General features: G+C 44.7%; 1 protein-coding gene across 1 annotated transcript in view; it reads left to right on the forward strand.

The window, feature by feature from the left end:
* LOC126094951 (myrosinase 1-like) overlaps positions 1-13,237 on the forward strand; it is an 83,890-nt gene extending 70,653 nt beyond the window's left edge. The window contains exons 7-11 of the mRNA XM_049909606.1: positions 2,204-2,351; positions 3,216-3,331; positions 8,896-9,030; positions 9,124-9,230; positions 13,067-13,237. Coding sequence (XP_049765563.1) covers positions 2,204-2,351; positions 3,216-3,331; positions 8,896-9,030; positions 9,124-9,230; positions 13,067-13,193 — 633 coding nt within the window. The 3' untranslated portion in view covers positions 13,194-13,237. The remainder of the gene's footprint in view (positions 1-2,203; positions 2,352-3,215; positions 3,332-8,895; positions 9,031-9,123; positions 9,231-13,066) is intronic.
* Positions 13,238-14,522: the final 1,285 nt, after the last annotated feature.

Below are 14,522 nucleotides of genomic sequence, written 5' to 3' on the forward strand. Positions count from 1 at the left end.
CGAGCCAATAAAAGTCATGGGATCCCTACCAAGGTTGTGTCGAACCTCCTTTTGCCCGGTGTAGTGCAACAACTCGACGTGGCGCGGATTCAGCAAGTCTCTGGAAGTCCACTGTAGATATACTGAGCCACGCTTCCTCTATGGCCTCTCATAATTTCAAAACTGTTGCCAGTGCAGGATTTTATACATGAACTAACCTCTCGATATGTCCCATTAATGGTCGATGAGATTCACATTGGGCGATCTGGGTGGCTGTATCATTCTCTCACATTGTCCAGAATGTTCTCCAAACCAACAGCGAACAACTGTGGCCCTGCGACATGGCCCACTGTCATCCATAAAATTTCCATCGTTGTTTGGCAACTTGAAGTCTATGAATGGCTGAAAATGGTGTCCAAGTAGCCGAACACAACCATTTCCAACCAATCATCAGTTCAGTTGGACCAGAGGACTCAGTCTGTTCCATGTAAACACAGTCCACACCATTATGGAGCCACCACTAGATTGCACAGCGACTTGTTGACAACTTGAGTCCGTGGCTCCGAGTTGCCTGTGTCACACTCGAACCCCAGCATCAGTTCTCAGCAACTGAAATCGGGACTCATCTGACCAGCCCACCGTTCCCCAGGCGTGTAAGGTTCGACCAATATGGTCACGAGGCCAGAAGAGGCACGGCAGGCGATGTCGTGCTGTTAGTAAGGACATTCGTGTCGGTGGTCTGCTGCTGTAGCCCATTAACGCCAGATTTCGCCGCATCGTCCTGACGGATACGTTCGTCGTACGTCCCACATTGATTTGTGCGGTTATTTCAAGCAGTGTTGCTTGTCTGTTAGCACCGACAACTCTCTGCAAACGACGCAGCTCTCAGCCGTCAAGTGAAGGCCGTCAGCCACTGCTTTGTCCCTGGTGAGAGGTATTGCTTGAAATTTGGTATTCTGGGCCCACTATTGACGCTGTGGATCTTGGAACACTGAAAAGAAATGTCCCGTGGCTTCACCTGTAGTTACCATTCCGCGTTAAATTATTTCCCAACGTCAGCAACAATCACGTCGGAAAACTTTTTACATGAGTTACCCGAGTACATATGAGAGCTCTGCCGGAATACATCCCCTTTCATCTACATCTACATCTACATTTATACTCCGCAAGCCACCCAACGGTGTGAGGCGGAGGGCACTTTACGTTCCACTGTCATTACCTCCCTTTCCTGTTCCACTCGCGTATGGTTCACGGGAAGAACGACTGCCGGAAAGCCTCCGTGCGTGCTCTAATCTCTCTAATTTTACATTCGTGATCTCCTCGGGAGGTATAAGTAGGGGGAAGCAATATACTCGATACCTCATCCAGAAACGCACCCTCTCGAAACCTGGACAGCAAGCTACACCGTGATGCAGAGCGCCTCTCTTGTAGAGTCTGCCACTTGAGTTTGTTAAACATCTCCGTAACGCTATCACGGTTACCAAATAACCCTGTGACGAAACGTGCCGCTCTTCTTTGGATCTTCTCTATTTACTCCGTCAACCCGATCTGGTACGGAGCCCACACTAATGAGCAATACTCAAGTGTAAATCGAAGGAGTGTTTTTATATCTTGTGTACTCGATACAACCGCCACCTCTATATGTGCATATCTTTACCCGACGATCAGTGTACAGTGAAGGAACTGCTACAGTTTTCAGTATCTCTCGAGAAATTATAACGCTTCCATTTTGAGGATGGAGGAAAATTTCAGTAACTGACATTCAGGATTTCTGTACACTGATCCCCAAGAGCACGCAGTTTACTTCCACATTTAAAAGCTGGCTGTACTGTCTCATAACCCATTTCAAGCTGCTACAAAAGTTTCGTGGTCAGTATCTTGATGTATACAACTCTCGTTGTGCGTTGCCTTACCACAAGAAAATCTCAATTTTTATATTTACACGTTATTTACGCTAGTAAATGTGATGAATTATAGTATTTTCCTTCTACTATAAGTTGTGCAATAATTTTTACTGATGTATTTGTCACTTCAGTTTGTTGCGACATATTATTCTTGCAACATTTTATATATGCATGATCTAAAGTGGGAAAGACAAATCAGTGGAAGCAACGGCTCCTATGCAGTTCATACTTATTACTTTCGGCTGTAAGTAAAAAAGAATGCAGATATAACAGAAGTTAATGTAATGAAAGCTTAACCGTATGCTTCTCTTATTGACCAGGCTGGAATATTTGCACACCCCATCTTCACCAAAGAAGGCGATTACCCAGCAGTGGTTCGGCAGAGGGTGGATGCCAACAGCGCAGCAGAGGGGAGGCCCCGGTCACGGTTGCCAACTTTTACACAGGAAGAAATTGATTACATTAGAGGTAAACTTGTGTCGTTACACTGTTGTCAGCTGTCCGTATCAGAACAGCAGTCGTAGATGTTTATGTTACTTGTTTTACAATAGGTTGTCGGCGTTAAAATTACTGCTATTGGGATTAGGCATATGGTATGCCCTGTACTCCTAAGGTCAGCGATAGAGTTTATGTGATTCATTTAGGCTTACTTCATTCAATGTTATCTTCTTCCTCATCATCTTCTTTCTTTCTTTCTTTCATCCCAGGCATGTCTATTTGATGTAATGTTCTCCTGAATTAAGCAGATCCCAGAGCAAAATAACTAGCCACGGTATATTAAGAGGCAGTTATTTGTTTCATCCGCAAATATGTACTTACGTACGCTAAACCTGTGCCGTTTTCCTGACGTATACATAGAATGAAGTTCGCCTCCTACGAGCAGTACCTTGACATGCGCCAAGAATTTCAATGCGAAACAGTGTTTAAGAAAATAATTATGAGCCGATGTCACCTGTAACATGGTAATTTTTCACTTTAACTTTACATTTTTCAATAGTTTTTTGTAATGAATCTGTCTTCATATTAACATTCTGTGGGAAGCGATGTTAAGAATATAATCAGGAGTCGATGTCACCTGTAAGAAGATACTGTTACGCTGCAAACTGCATGACATTTTTCAGTATATTTTTGTACTGATACCGTCTTGATATCAATATTCTGTCCTGTATTTTAAACGCCCATTTTATGGTTCTGAATCTATAGAAGCAATTAAAAGGAACAAAGCATATGAGTGTCCAGTTGCACTGTAGATCTGTTAAGCCGACGACATTCGCTGCGTTCTTCTCATGTCCACCAGGTCCACATGAGTGAGCAACAACAATTACTTTTCAGGTTCCGCTGACTTCTTCGGAGTGAACAACTTTCGCACTGGCTACGTGTCTCCATCTGACATTGGAATATCGCCATCGAAAGCCAAGGACACAGGCGTTATTGTCGGCACTAGTGAGGTGAGTTCCAGACGTTACCTGTAACATATTTTCGAGACACGGCCGCTTGCTGCAGTGCAAATTTTTGGATAAAGTCAGTTCAAAACTTTTTTTCAGAAGCATTTGAATATTACGTCAATTCTATTAAAGCGTGTAATAACTTAAATTACTAATTTCGGATTTTTGTTGTGAATGAATATTACATTTCGCTGTCATTAACGAATATCCTACTTTGTTATAGCTTTTGTTACGAAAGAAAAAGGAAGGAAGAACAGAGTTTAACGTCCTAGTCTGCTGTTATGGTCTTCTCCACTATGATTTACCATGACAAGAGCTCCGACAGATCTGTGGACTTACATAAGATAAACCGGTTAAGTTCTATCACATAATAGTGAGATGGAACGTAACATGTGGCGAGAACCATGCCGCCTATAAATATAATTATGTAAAATATGATAGAAATGAACAATATAAGTTCATTGTTACTTACGGTAGAGATGACTCTTAAGTTGCAGACAAGCACAACGAAGAGACATTAACATACCGCCACCGCCTTCGTCAGAAAACGAAACACGTACCCATTCATTCACACGAGCAAGCACACACTTCAAGCACACATGACCGCAGGTGATGGCAGTCATGTGTGCGTGAGGTGTGTGCTTGCTCGTGTGAATGAATGGGTACGTGTTTCGTTTTCTGACGAAGGCTGTGGCCAAACCCTTGTCTGCAGCTTAACGAGTCATCTTTATGGTAAGTAGCAATCTACCTTTTCGTTATATTGTTGATATTCCAAAGTGGAATTTCTTTTGTTTGAAACATAGAAATGAAACATATTAAAGACACTTTCGAAACAATTTCGGACTACTATCACTCAGTTTTAGTGGAAAAGAAAGTACAATATCATGCAGTATTTTAGCGTTGTTCGTTGTAACAGTTCTCAATTACTAGCCGCACTTCAGTCACGTGCTCATGGAATATGAGAAATGGTCAACAGTAAGGACGTGATGTGCAAACAGCGCATTAGTGAAACCAACAATAAAACTATTTTCTAAATAAAATATCTTTTTTATGATAAAACGTACCTTACTTTTCGAATACGCATCATAGTTCAATCTTGCGGGTTACACGAATGTGTACCACACCAATTCCCCCATAGTATACTGCAACACTCATACATCGACAACGAGCTTACAGTCGATAAGCGTGCCTTCGTGTTAAATCCGCTGTGATGTCATTATAGAACCAAACGGTCATCGTGACGTTTAAAAAAACATTAACCGTTGCCAGTCAAAATTGGATTACGTGTTAAATACCCAATTTCTATCGGATATAACAACGAACAAGGTCCGATTATAACGGCAATGATGGTCGACGAGTGGTGTTGCCCGTGTGCTGGAAATACGCCGAACACTACTGTCAAACATCCTGTTACTATTAACACTAGTTTTCTGCAGTGATTTTACACCGGGTCTCACTGACTGACCAAAGACTGCCAAGAGGTAGAACTACATGGTTTCCATGTACCCACGACTGCATGGTCGCTTGCTTTGCGACGAAGAGATCACACTACTCCTGAAATAAAACAGGAACGATGAGGATCAAAACCAAGGAGAAAAGTACTGAAAAACTGGGACAGCTAGTGCGAAACGTGCAAGAACAGGTAACAGGAAGGAGGGAAGGAAGAATTATGTTTAAATCCCCTCGACAATGATGTCGTTACAGACGGAACCCAAGCTGTTATTAGCAAAGGAAATCGGTCGTGGCCTTTTAAAGGAACCATCGCAGCATTTGCCTTAATTAATTTCGGAAAACCATAGAACACCTAAATCTGCAAGACCGGACAGGGACTGGAACCATCGTCCTCGCGAATGGGAGTCCAGTGCGCTTACCACTGCGCCACCTCGCTCGGTTAGTTAACAGCATAACAGAAGGAGCAGCACAGGGAAAACGGCGAGGTGGACGAATTTTAGGGCACTTTAACGCGGATCATTGTGGACGCTGGATGCTTTAGCAATATAGATGAAAACATTAGATGAAGCCCGCATCTCGTGGTCGTGCGGTACCGTTCTCGCTTCTCACGCCCGGTTTCCCGGGTTCGATTCCCGGCGGGGTCAGGGATTTTCTCTGCCTCGTGATCGCTATGTGTTGTGTGCTGTCCTTAGGTTAGTTAGGTTTAAGTAGTTCTAAGTTCTAGGGGACTGATGACCGTAGCAGTTAAGGCCCATAGTGCTCAGAGCCATTTGAACCATTAGAAGAAGGTGCACTGCACAACACAATTAAAAGGTTACTTTTTACAAAACCCGTAATTGCCACCCACTGCGACGCAGAAGTTTGGGATTTGGCTCAAAGGTGCTTACGACCTTCCTGTGTTATGTCGGAAAAGCAAAGCGGTCGGAGACGTCATGCTATGGCTCAGTGACACTTAAAATGGCAACGTATCAACGCATGCGGGAAGAATGGTCAGAGCTATGAAGTTCATGCGACTTCTAAGGTACGTTAATGATCTCACATTTACACCAAATTTTACCACAATTCTGCCCAACGGCATCGCGGATGTGTCACATGATGATAATGTCGCAACACTGCCTCTTAACCACACTTGACCCCTTCTTTTAAGGCCGGCCGTAGTGGCCAAGCGGTTCTAGGCGCTAGAGTCTGGAACCGCGCGACCGCTACGGTCGCAGGTTCGAATCCTGCCTCGGGCATGGATGTGTGTGATGTCCTTAGGTTAGTTAGGTTTAAGTAGTTCTAAGTTGTAGGGGACTGATGACCTCAGAAGTTAAGTCCCATAGTGCTCAGAGGCATTTTGAACCTTCTTTTGACACTTCTGCGATGGAGGTCAGAACAGCGAGGCCTACAACTGAAATCAAGCGGTTAACTTATGTGTGGCCGACAAAAATATTATAGTCATACTGCGGCTCAGAATCAACATGAAGAGGGCTCAGAATGGTGGCGTGAAGGGCGTCAACGAACCACCCCTTCCCTTGGGGCCTTGATTCTTATACATTTCGCGGGCGAAAACGACAGTTTACAGTGCGACGGGCAACAGAGCGACATCCTTAATAACATGACGCTGTTACCGAACTGTTCATTTCTTCTCTAAGGACATCATGGGGCTGCATTTCCACTGAGCATGATCTGATCCCTTACGGGAGTAGCGCGACCGCAAATTTTGCTTTGGTATACAGCACGCAACCGTTAGGCACCTTTCAGAACCGTTAGACAAAATTTGAACGTCACCCGAATCAGCAGAGGGCGCTTATGCTTTCCAGCCTTCAAGTTTCACGTCCTCCTGTAGCGTGAAAAGGGCGGAGCCGAGGGGTGTGCAACGTTGACACACGCATGAAGGAACCAGCAAGGATTATGCCTAAGAACCGCCAGTTCGGTAACACCCTCGGTGCCAAACGCGCACCTTTGTTGCGCACTTTAAGAAAGTTCCTGTGCAGAGGCAGCCATTTACGGATAGGTGCCAACGATACAGGCATTCCTTTCGACAACCCTTAGATTTCGCACGCGGTCAGCGGGCATTAAGTCTGCGACATTGCGTCACTGAGCTGGGATGTGTCGAAATGTTACACTAGCAACTAGGAATCAGTGAATGGCTGTCTCAGTACAGCGACAGTTTGAAAGTGGCCAGCAAAGGTGCGCGATTGGCACAGGGGGTGATGCCGAATCGGGGGTTCTTAGCAGTACCGTTTGCTGTCTCCTCGATGGGTGCGTCAGTGCAGCACTGTGGTGTCCTTAGAGAAGGGTTCAACCGTTCAGCGGCCGTCAGCAGAGTCAGGTTTTGAAGAGTGTTGCTACGTTCCACATCGCACTGTAAACTGTCGTTTTCGCCCACGAAATGTGTGCAATCAAGGCCACAGAGTTTCACTGAAGCCATGCGTGCCACCTCCTGAGACCTCTTCGTGTCGATTCTGAGCGGCCGCTAGACTGAAACGTTTCGGTAGACCAGCCAGAAGTTAACCGCTTGGTTTCAACTCTGGACGTCGCTGTTCCGATCTCCACCGCAGAAGAGTCAAAAGAAGAGCTGAAACGGGGTAAGAGGGGGTGCGTTGCAATAGGATCCAATTTGACGTCATTGTTGTTGTGGTCTTCAGTCCTGAGACTGGTTTTGATGCAGCTCTCCATGCCACTCTATCCTGTGCAAGCTTCTTCATCTCCCAGTACCTACTGCAGCCTTCACCCTTCTGAATCTGTTTAGTGTATTCATCTCTTGGTCTCCCTCTACGATTTTTACCCTCCACGCTGCCCTCCAGTACTAAATTGGTGATGCCTCAGAACATGTCCTACCAACCGATCCCTTCTTCTGGTCAAGTTGTGCCACAAACTCCTCCCCAATTCTATTCAATACCTCCTCACTAGTTATGTGATCTACCCATCTAATCTTCAGTATTCTTCTGTAGCACCACATTTCAAAAGCTTCTATTATCTTCTTGTCTAAACTGTTATCGTCCATGTTTCACTTCCATACATGGCTACACTCCATACAAATACTTTCAGAAACGACTTCCTGACACTTAAATCTATGCTCGATGTTAAGAAATTTCTCTTCTTCAGAAACGCTTTCCTTGCCATTGCCAGTCTACATTTTATATCCTCTCTACTTCGACCATCATCAGTTATTTTGCTCCCCAAGTAGCAAAACTCCTTTACTACTTTAAGTGTCTCATTTCCCAATCTAATTCCCTCAGCATCACCCGACTTAACTCGACTACATTCCATTATCCTCGTTTTGCTTTTGTTGATGTTCATCTTATATCCTCCTTTCAAGACACAGTCCATTCCGTTCAACTGCTCTTCCAAGTCCTTTGCTGTCTCTGGCAGAATTACGATGTAATCGGCGAACCTCAAAGTTTTTATTTCTTCTCCATGGATTTTTAAATACCTACTCCGAACTTTTCTTTTGTTTCCTTTACTGCTTGCTCAATATACAGATTGAATAGCATCGGGGAGAGGCTACAACCCTGTCCCACTCCCTTCCAAACCACTGCTTCCCTTTCATGCCCCTCGATTCTTATAACTGCCATCTGCTTTCTGTAAAAATTGTAAGTAGCCTTTCGCTCCCTGTATTTTACCCCTGCCACCTTCAGAATTTGAAAGAGAGTATTCCAGTCAACATTGTCAAAAGCTTTCTCTGTCTACAAATGCTAGAAACGTAGGTTTGCCTTTCCTTAATCTTTTTTCTAAGATAAGTCCTAGGGTCAGTATTGCCTCGCGTGTTCCAACATTTAACGCACCTTATTCCTGACACGAACTTCTGAGCTTTTGGTCTCCTTTTACGATGTGTCAACACGCTGTTTGAAGAGCGGCCGAACCCTAGGACGCCGTCGAGGTGGGCCACGGTTTTGCAACATAATATAGGAACGTTGCAAGCAGCTTTGAGCCAAATTTCAAACTTCTGTGCTGCAGTGGGAGACATTTACGGAGTTTATAAAAAGAATACTTTAAATTGTGTTGCGCAGTATAGTATGCAAGAGATACTTGCACCTTATCAAAAGTATAATGACGTAGCAAATTTCCAACTATGTTGCTCCTAATCCTGGTGAATAATAAATTGGTGACGTTTATTTCTACTTTTCCAGCGTAGTGCAGAAGGATTTCGAAAGCTGCTCAACTGGATTGCTGCTGAATATCCAGGCTATCCGATTATCGTGACAGCGAATGGACTACCAGACTCTGGAGGTGTTAACGACCAGAACAGAATTTATACTTACACAGTAAGATCAGCTAGATTACCTAAGACAAAAATTGCATCAAATCCCAACCGCACGAAGAAGCATGTATTGACAAACCAAATTTTCCTGTTGCAGAGATTTTTGACAGCGTTGCTTCAGGCTGTCAACACGGATGGAGTTCCAGTAGTTGGTTATCATGCTTGGAGCCTTATGGACAGCTTTGAATGGAACTACAGATTCGAGTGAGTTATGACAACGGCCGCGGAAGCCTACGCTTACACCGTCCTTGATTCCTCAAAACAGGCAGTTTGTTATATGTCCCGTGGGTCGCATGCAGCGTAGGACATGTGATTCGGTCTCGGATGCACCGACCATCAAATGGTCTCATTTTGAGAGAGCTTGCTGAAACGGTAATGCCTCCGTTCTTTTTATGTGGAACCGCCTAAAACTTTTTAAATACAACAAACATTGAAACTTCCTGGCAGATTAAAACTGTGTGCCCGACCGAGACTCGAACTCGGGACCTTTGCCTTTCGCCGGCAAGTGCTCTAACATCTGAGCTACCGAAGCACGACTCACGCTGGTACTCACAGCTTTACTTCTGCCAGTATCTCGTCTCCTACCTTCCAAACTTTACAGAAGCTCTCCTGCGAACCTTGCAGAACTAGCACTCCTGAAAGAAAGGATACTGCGGAGACATGGCTTAGCCACAGCCTGGGGGATGTTTCCAGAATGAGATGTTCACTCTGCAGCGGAGTGTGCGCTGTTATGAAACTTCCTGGCAGATTAAAACTGTGTGCCCGACCGAGACTCGAACTCGAGACCCTTACCTTTCGCTGGCAAGTGCTCTACGATCTGAGCTACCGAAGCACGACTCACGCCCGGTACTCACAGCTTTACTTCTGCCAGTATCTCGTCTCCTACCTTCCAAACTTTACAGAAGCTCTCCCGCGAACCTTGCAGAACTAGCACTCCTGAAAGAAAGGATACTGCGGAGGCATGGCTTAGCCACAGCCTGGGGGATGTTTCCAGAATGATGGTAGAGCACTTGCCCGCGAAAGGCAAAGGTCCCGAGTTCGAGTCTCGGTCGGGCACACAGTTTTAATCTGCCAGGAAGTTTCATGACAGCGCACACTCCGCTGCAGAGTGAACATCTCATTCTGGAAACATCCCCCAGACTGTGGCTAAGCCATGTCTCCGCAGTCTCCTTTCTTTCAGGAGTGCTAGTTCTGCAAGGTTCGCGGGAGAGGTTCTGTAAAGTTTGGAAGGTAGGAGACGGGATACTGGCAGAAGTAAATCTGTGAGTACCGGGCGTGAGTCGTGCTTCGGTAGCTCAGATGGTAGAGCACTTGCCCGCGAAAGGCAAAGGTCCCGAGTTCGAGTCTCGGTCGGGCACACAGTTTTAATGTGCCAGGAAGTTTCATATCAGCGCACACTCCGCTGCAGAGTGAAAATCTCATTCTGGAATCAAGAAAGCTGTAAAAACTACACGCCTTACTGGACAGCAGCGGTAAGGCGAGGAAACGTACACTGCCGTTACATACACCAACCCCCAGAGTAGGTAACTGGGGCGTTAGTGGCCACCAGGCAAGAAAAATTACCGCTGGTTGAACTTAACAAATTGTATCAAGTCGAACGCAGTAAATAGCAATAAGAAGTCCAGGAACGCTAATCAGATCCGCCTTCCCAAGGCACTCCACTCGCTGCTCTTCACCTTCGACGACACTGCGGGCAGCAACACGAACCGAGGTCAGTGGAGAATCGCGAGATGTCACAATGGTGGAGGTATCTCTCTACTTGAATTGAAATGCACTCTTCTTAAATCTTTCTGGATCTGGTTTACGACAAAGTCGTCCACCCTCGTGACCACAGCCCTTCCATCAGGCAGCCATGTGCGCCGCCAGCGGTCCCAGCGTGTTGTCAACTGTGCAGACCTGGCTCCTCCTTGGTCCCCACCGAACTGGCCCACTCACATGACCCGGAAAAACAACGACGTCGCCCCAAAGATAGGGCAACAGTTACTACATATCGATAACCGCCGCTGCTGTCACTAGCGGACAGGCAACGCTTGTGAAACGGAGAGGCGCCAGTCAACACGAAAAGGAGACAAACAACCGCAACCATGCCAACCGAACGATACGGCCTGGCCTCCAACACAGGGCCGAAACCTACAAACAGTACCGACGCGAGCCGCAGCACGGCTCAGGGTTGTTAACACAAATATAAATATAAGTATTAGGAAGTCTTTTTTTGAAGGTATTTATGTAGCTTTGTGTAGAGAATGGACAACAAGCAGTTCAGACAAGGAATTAGAAGCTTTCTGAAATTTCGTGCGATAGAAGAACGTGGAAGATTAGATTCGTAGATGGCGCAACTAATGAGACGGTAATGAATAAAACTGGAGAGAAAAGAAATTTATGGTGCAGCTTGACTAAAAGAAGGAATCGGTATAAATGACAGACTCTGTCAGAGAATTATGTTTGGTAATACAGGGAAGTGTATGGGGTAAAAACTGTAGAGCAAGACCAAGAGATGAATATATCAAGTAGATTCAGAAAATTGTTAGTTGTAGTAGCTATTCGAAGATGAAGAGTCTTGCACAGCATAGAGCGCATGGAGAGCTGCATCAAACCAATCTGTAGATGGCGGCTAAAATATAGCACAGAATTTTTTCCCACACATAACGTTAAAACACGATTTCTCCGGCATTTCATCTAGTTTTCCAAGCATCAGTTACATTTGACAGCTGTAGTAGGCGGCATCTGCTCGCGTTGCTACTGTAGATCAAAGGACATCCCGAACAAAATTGGTTAATCTCTGTCTATAAATCCAAAACAGTGTGTACCGAGGGCGGGGTGGGGGTGGGGAGTGGCGTATACAGCAATCTTATTCATTCAACTGGAGCATGATGCGATGTGTCCGGGCAGTTATTGTACGCGTGATGGATGAAGAAAAAGATCCCTACAGGGAGGGTATCCTCGAACGACGAACATGGTTATTGTGGATAGCTTACGGTACCAGAGGACAGGTTCCAGCTCAGGAAACCCAGTTTCACCAAATCGGTAGCCACCCAGCGATAACTGAACTCCCTGAGATGCCCGGAGGTTCGTTAGCTCATTGAATGTCACTGACACACTGGACACCTACGTAGAGACGATGCTGAACTACATTCTTTACTGATGACACGGTTGTTTTCTTTAATTTTTTTTTCTTATTTGCCAATTGCAGTACACATGTGTACCGTTGCGATTCATGACATGTGAAGGACATACACGCTAACGGGTCCACTGACGAAACGTCTCGCAATGGGTCTAGTTGCCGAGTAAGCAACCCTTGTCTGCCATGAATGCGACGCTCTGTCGCCTCGGTGTATGACGGCCTCATACACAGGTATCCATCCACAGTTTATTTTTCCCCCGGAATCCTCTAAAATCTCCATTGCTTCTCGGTATACAGGACACACTCTAAAACTCATCAATGCTCACGCGAGCTGCCGAGGCCCACCGCACGGCGTCCATGAAAACGAGGCGCTCGCCTGAGCTTAAGTCTTGGTGGTGACTTACTACTTACGTACCGCATTTTTAAAATGTGACTTCGGCTATTCAGGCTGTTTTAGTGTTATTTCCAGACCATGCCCTCTTAGACAAATTATAGATTCAGGTATATCTTCTGAAGAAGGCTCAATTATTTGGGCTGAAACCTAGGTAAAGGTTGGTTTCATTACTGCAATCAAGGCTGATAGTTTCTTATATATTAGATCATCACGATTGCTGACTGTGCTGCAATGTTGAAAGAAAAAAAAAATCCATTTAACCTTAATGTGTTCCCACATTTAGACACAGTGAAATCGTGTCAGGTGTCAATAACGTAGGAATTATCTGTAACTTACGTTAATGTGAGAAATAATACTTGAAAGACCATTAGTCTACACACTTGTGACTTGTTTTCACTCATCTTTTGTAGAAGGTTATCAACTAGAAAAGAAGGTAAATTCGTCTTCCGTTCTATACTCTCAAGCTGTTCAAAGACTATATACAATACTTTTTCGTTTCTGATATAATTTTTTTTCGGTTTTCAGAGTAAAACGCGGGCTGTATGAAGTTGACTTTGAAAGTACAAACAAAACCAGAACGCCGAAAGCATCATTGGCCTTCATGTCGCAGATCTACAAGAGCAGAGAACTGCCCCTGGAGCACTTCCAGTAGACGTTTCCGGAGTCGCTACTGCAGCTTGCGAAGATTCATATTTTATGTACACTGTCCTCAGTAAATAAAGTACTATCATCAATATGTACAAGATCAGAAGCTGTTGTTTTTCTCCTTATACGATATAATTGTTATATGACTGGACAACTTGATTGAGCATTTCGAAAAGCATTCTGATATGAGATTTGTGTAATACTAGAGTTTTTTCCATCGAAATTATTTTATTTTAGTTATTTTATTTACTTATTTGGCCATCAGGTCTTCTCTTACATCGGACCAGGGTTTCAAACAATTAATTTTTTAGATCATACTTGCATAAGAAATAATAATTTTAATATAGCAAATTGTATGAAAATGATCTGAGTATCTATAGAGACCATTGGGAATCACGAAATCCTTTATATCTCCTCTAGATGCGAAAATGATTCTGTGGTGCACATACTTTTCTCCTAGGCAACGGATCACAAGGTGCTGGCTTTCAGTGTCACGTCAATCAGTGATAGTATTAGTATTTGTCATATCTCTTGAGTCTATGTGTGGCCAATACTGTAACATATCTATCGTATAGTGGTAAGGTTTTTGATCAGTATTGAAAACACCCTCGGCCCCTGATTCGAACCCTGCACTGCTTAAATTATCAATAAAAATCAACAGCAAAAACAGCCAGTGATAGTATTTGCATTTGTCACGTCTCTTGCGTCTATGTGTCGCCAGTACTGTAGTATATGGTTAGGGGAAGGGCTTTTGATCAGTAATCAAAACGTTCTCGGCCCCGGATTAACTGCTTAAATTTTGAATAAAAATCAACAGAAATAGCAACCGAAGACTTCCTGCATAAGAAGTCACTCTCATTCTGCCAACGGCCTTGTCAAGAAGGGCGGAGGAGCAGACAGACTTTCAGGGCACTCTCTTCTCCTAGGGGTGGCGGAAGTGTCAGCAGTGCTCAACGGCAGCAAGGTTAGGAAGGCTACGGAGACCACAGCACTAGCGACGCATAACGTGTATCCAGAAGCCGTGTGGCCTGAAACTGGAAAAGTGTACTGATGATCTCTCCATCGGCAAAGATTCCGGACTAGTACCCCATTCAGGTCTCCGGGAGGATACTGCCAAGGGTGAGGTGACCATGAGAAAAAGATTGAAGATTCGACGAAAGGATAACGTTCTACGAGTCGGAGCCTGGAATGTCAGAAGTTCCACATGATATCTGAATCTGAAAAGGGAGACACAAAGGTTCATTCTAGATGTAGTGGGCGTCACTAAGGTGAAACGGAAAGAAGACAAGGCTTTCTGGTCAGACGAAAACAGGAAAATATCAACAGCAGCGGAAAA

The sequence above is a fragment of the Schistocerca cancellata genome, chromosome 8 (genome assembly GCF_023864275.1).
Source record: "Schistocerca cancellata isolate TAMUIC-IGC-003103 chromosome 8, iqSchCanc2.1, whole genome shotgun sequence".
NCBI lineage: Eukaryota > Metazoa > Arthropoda > Insecta > Orthoptera > Acrididae > Schistocerca > Schistocerca cancellata.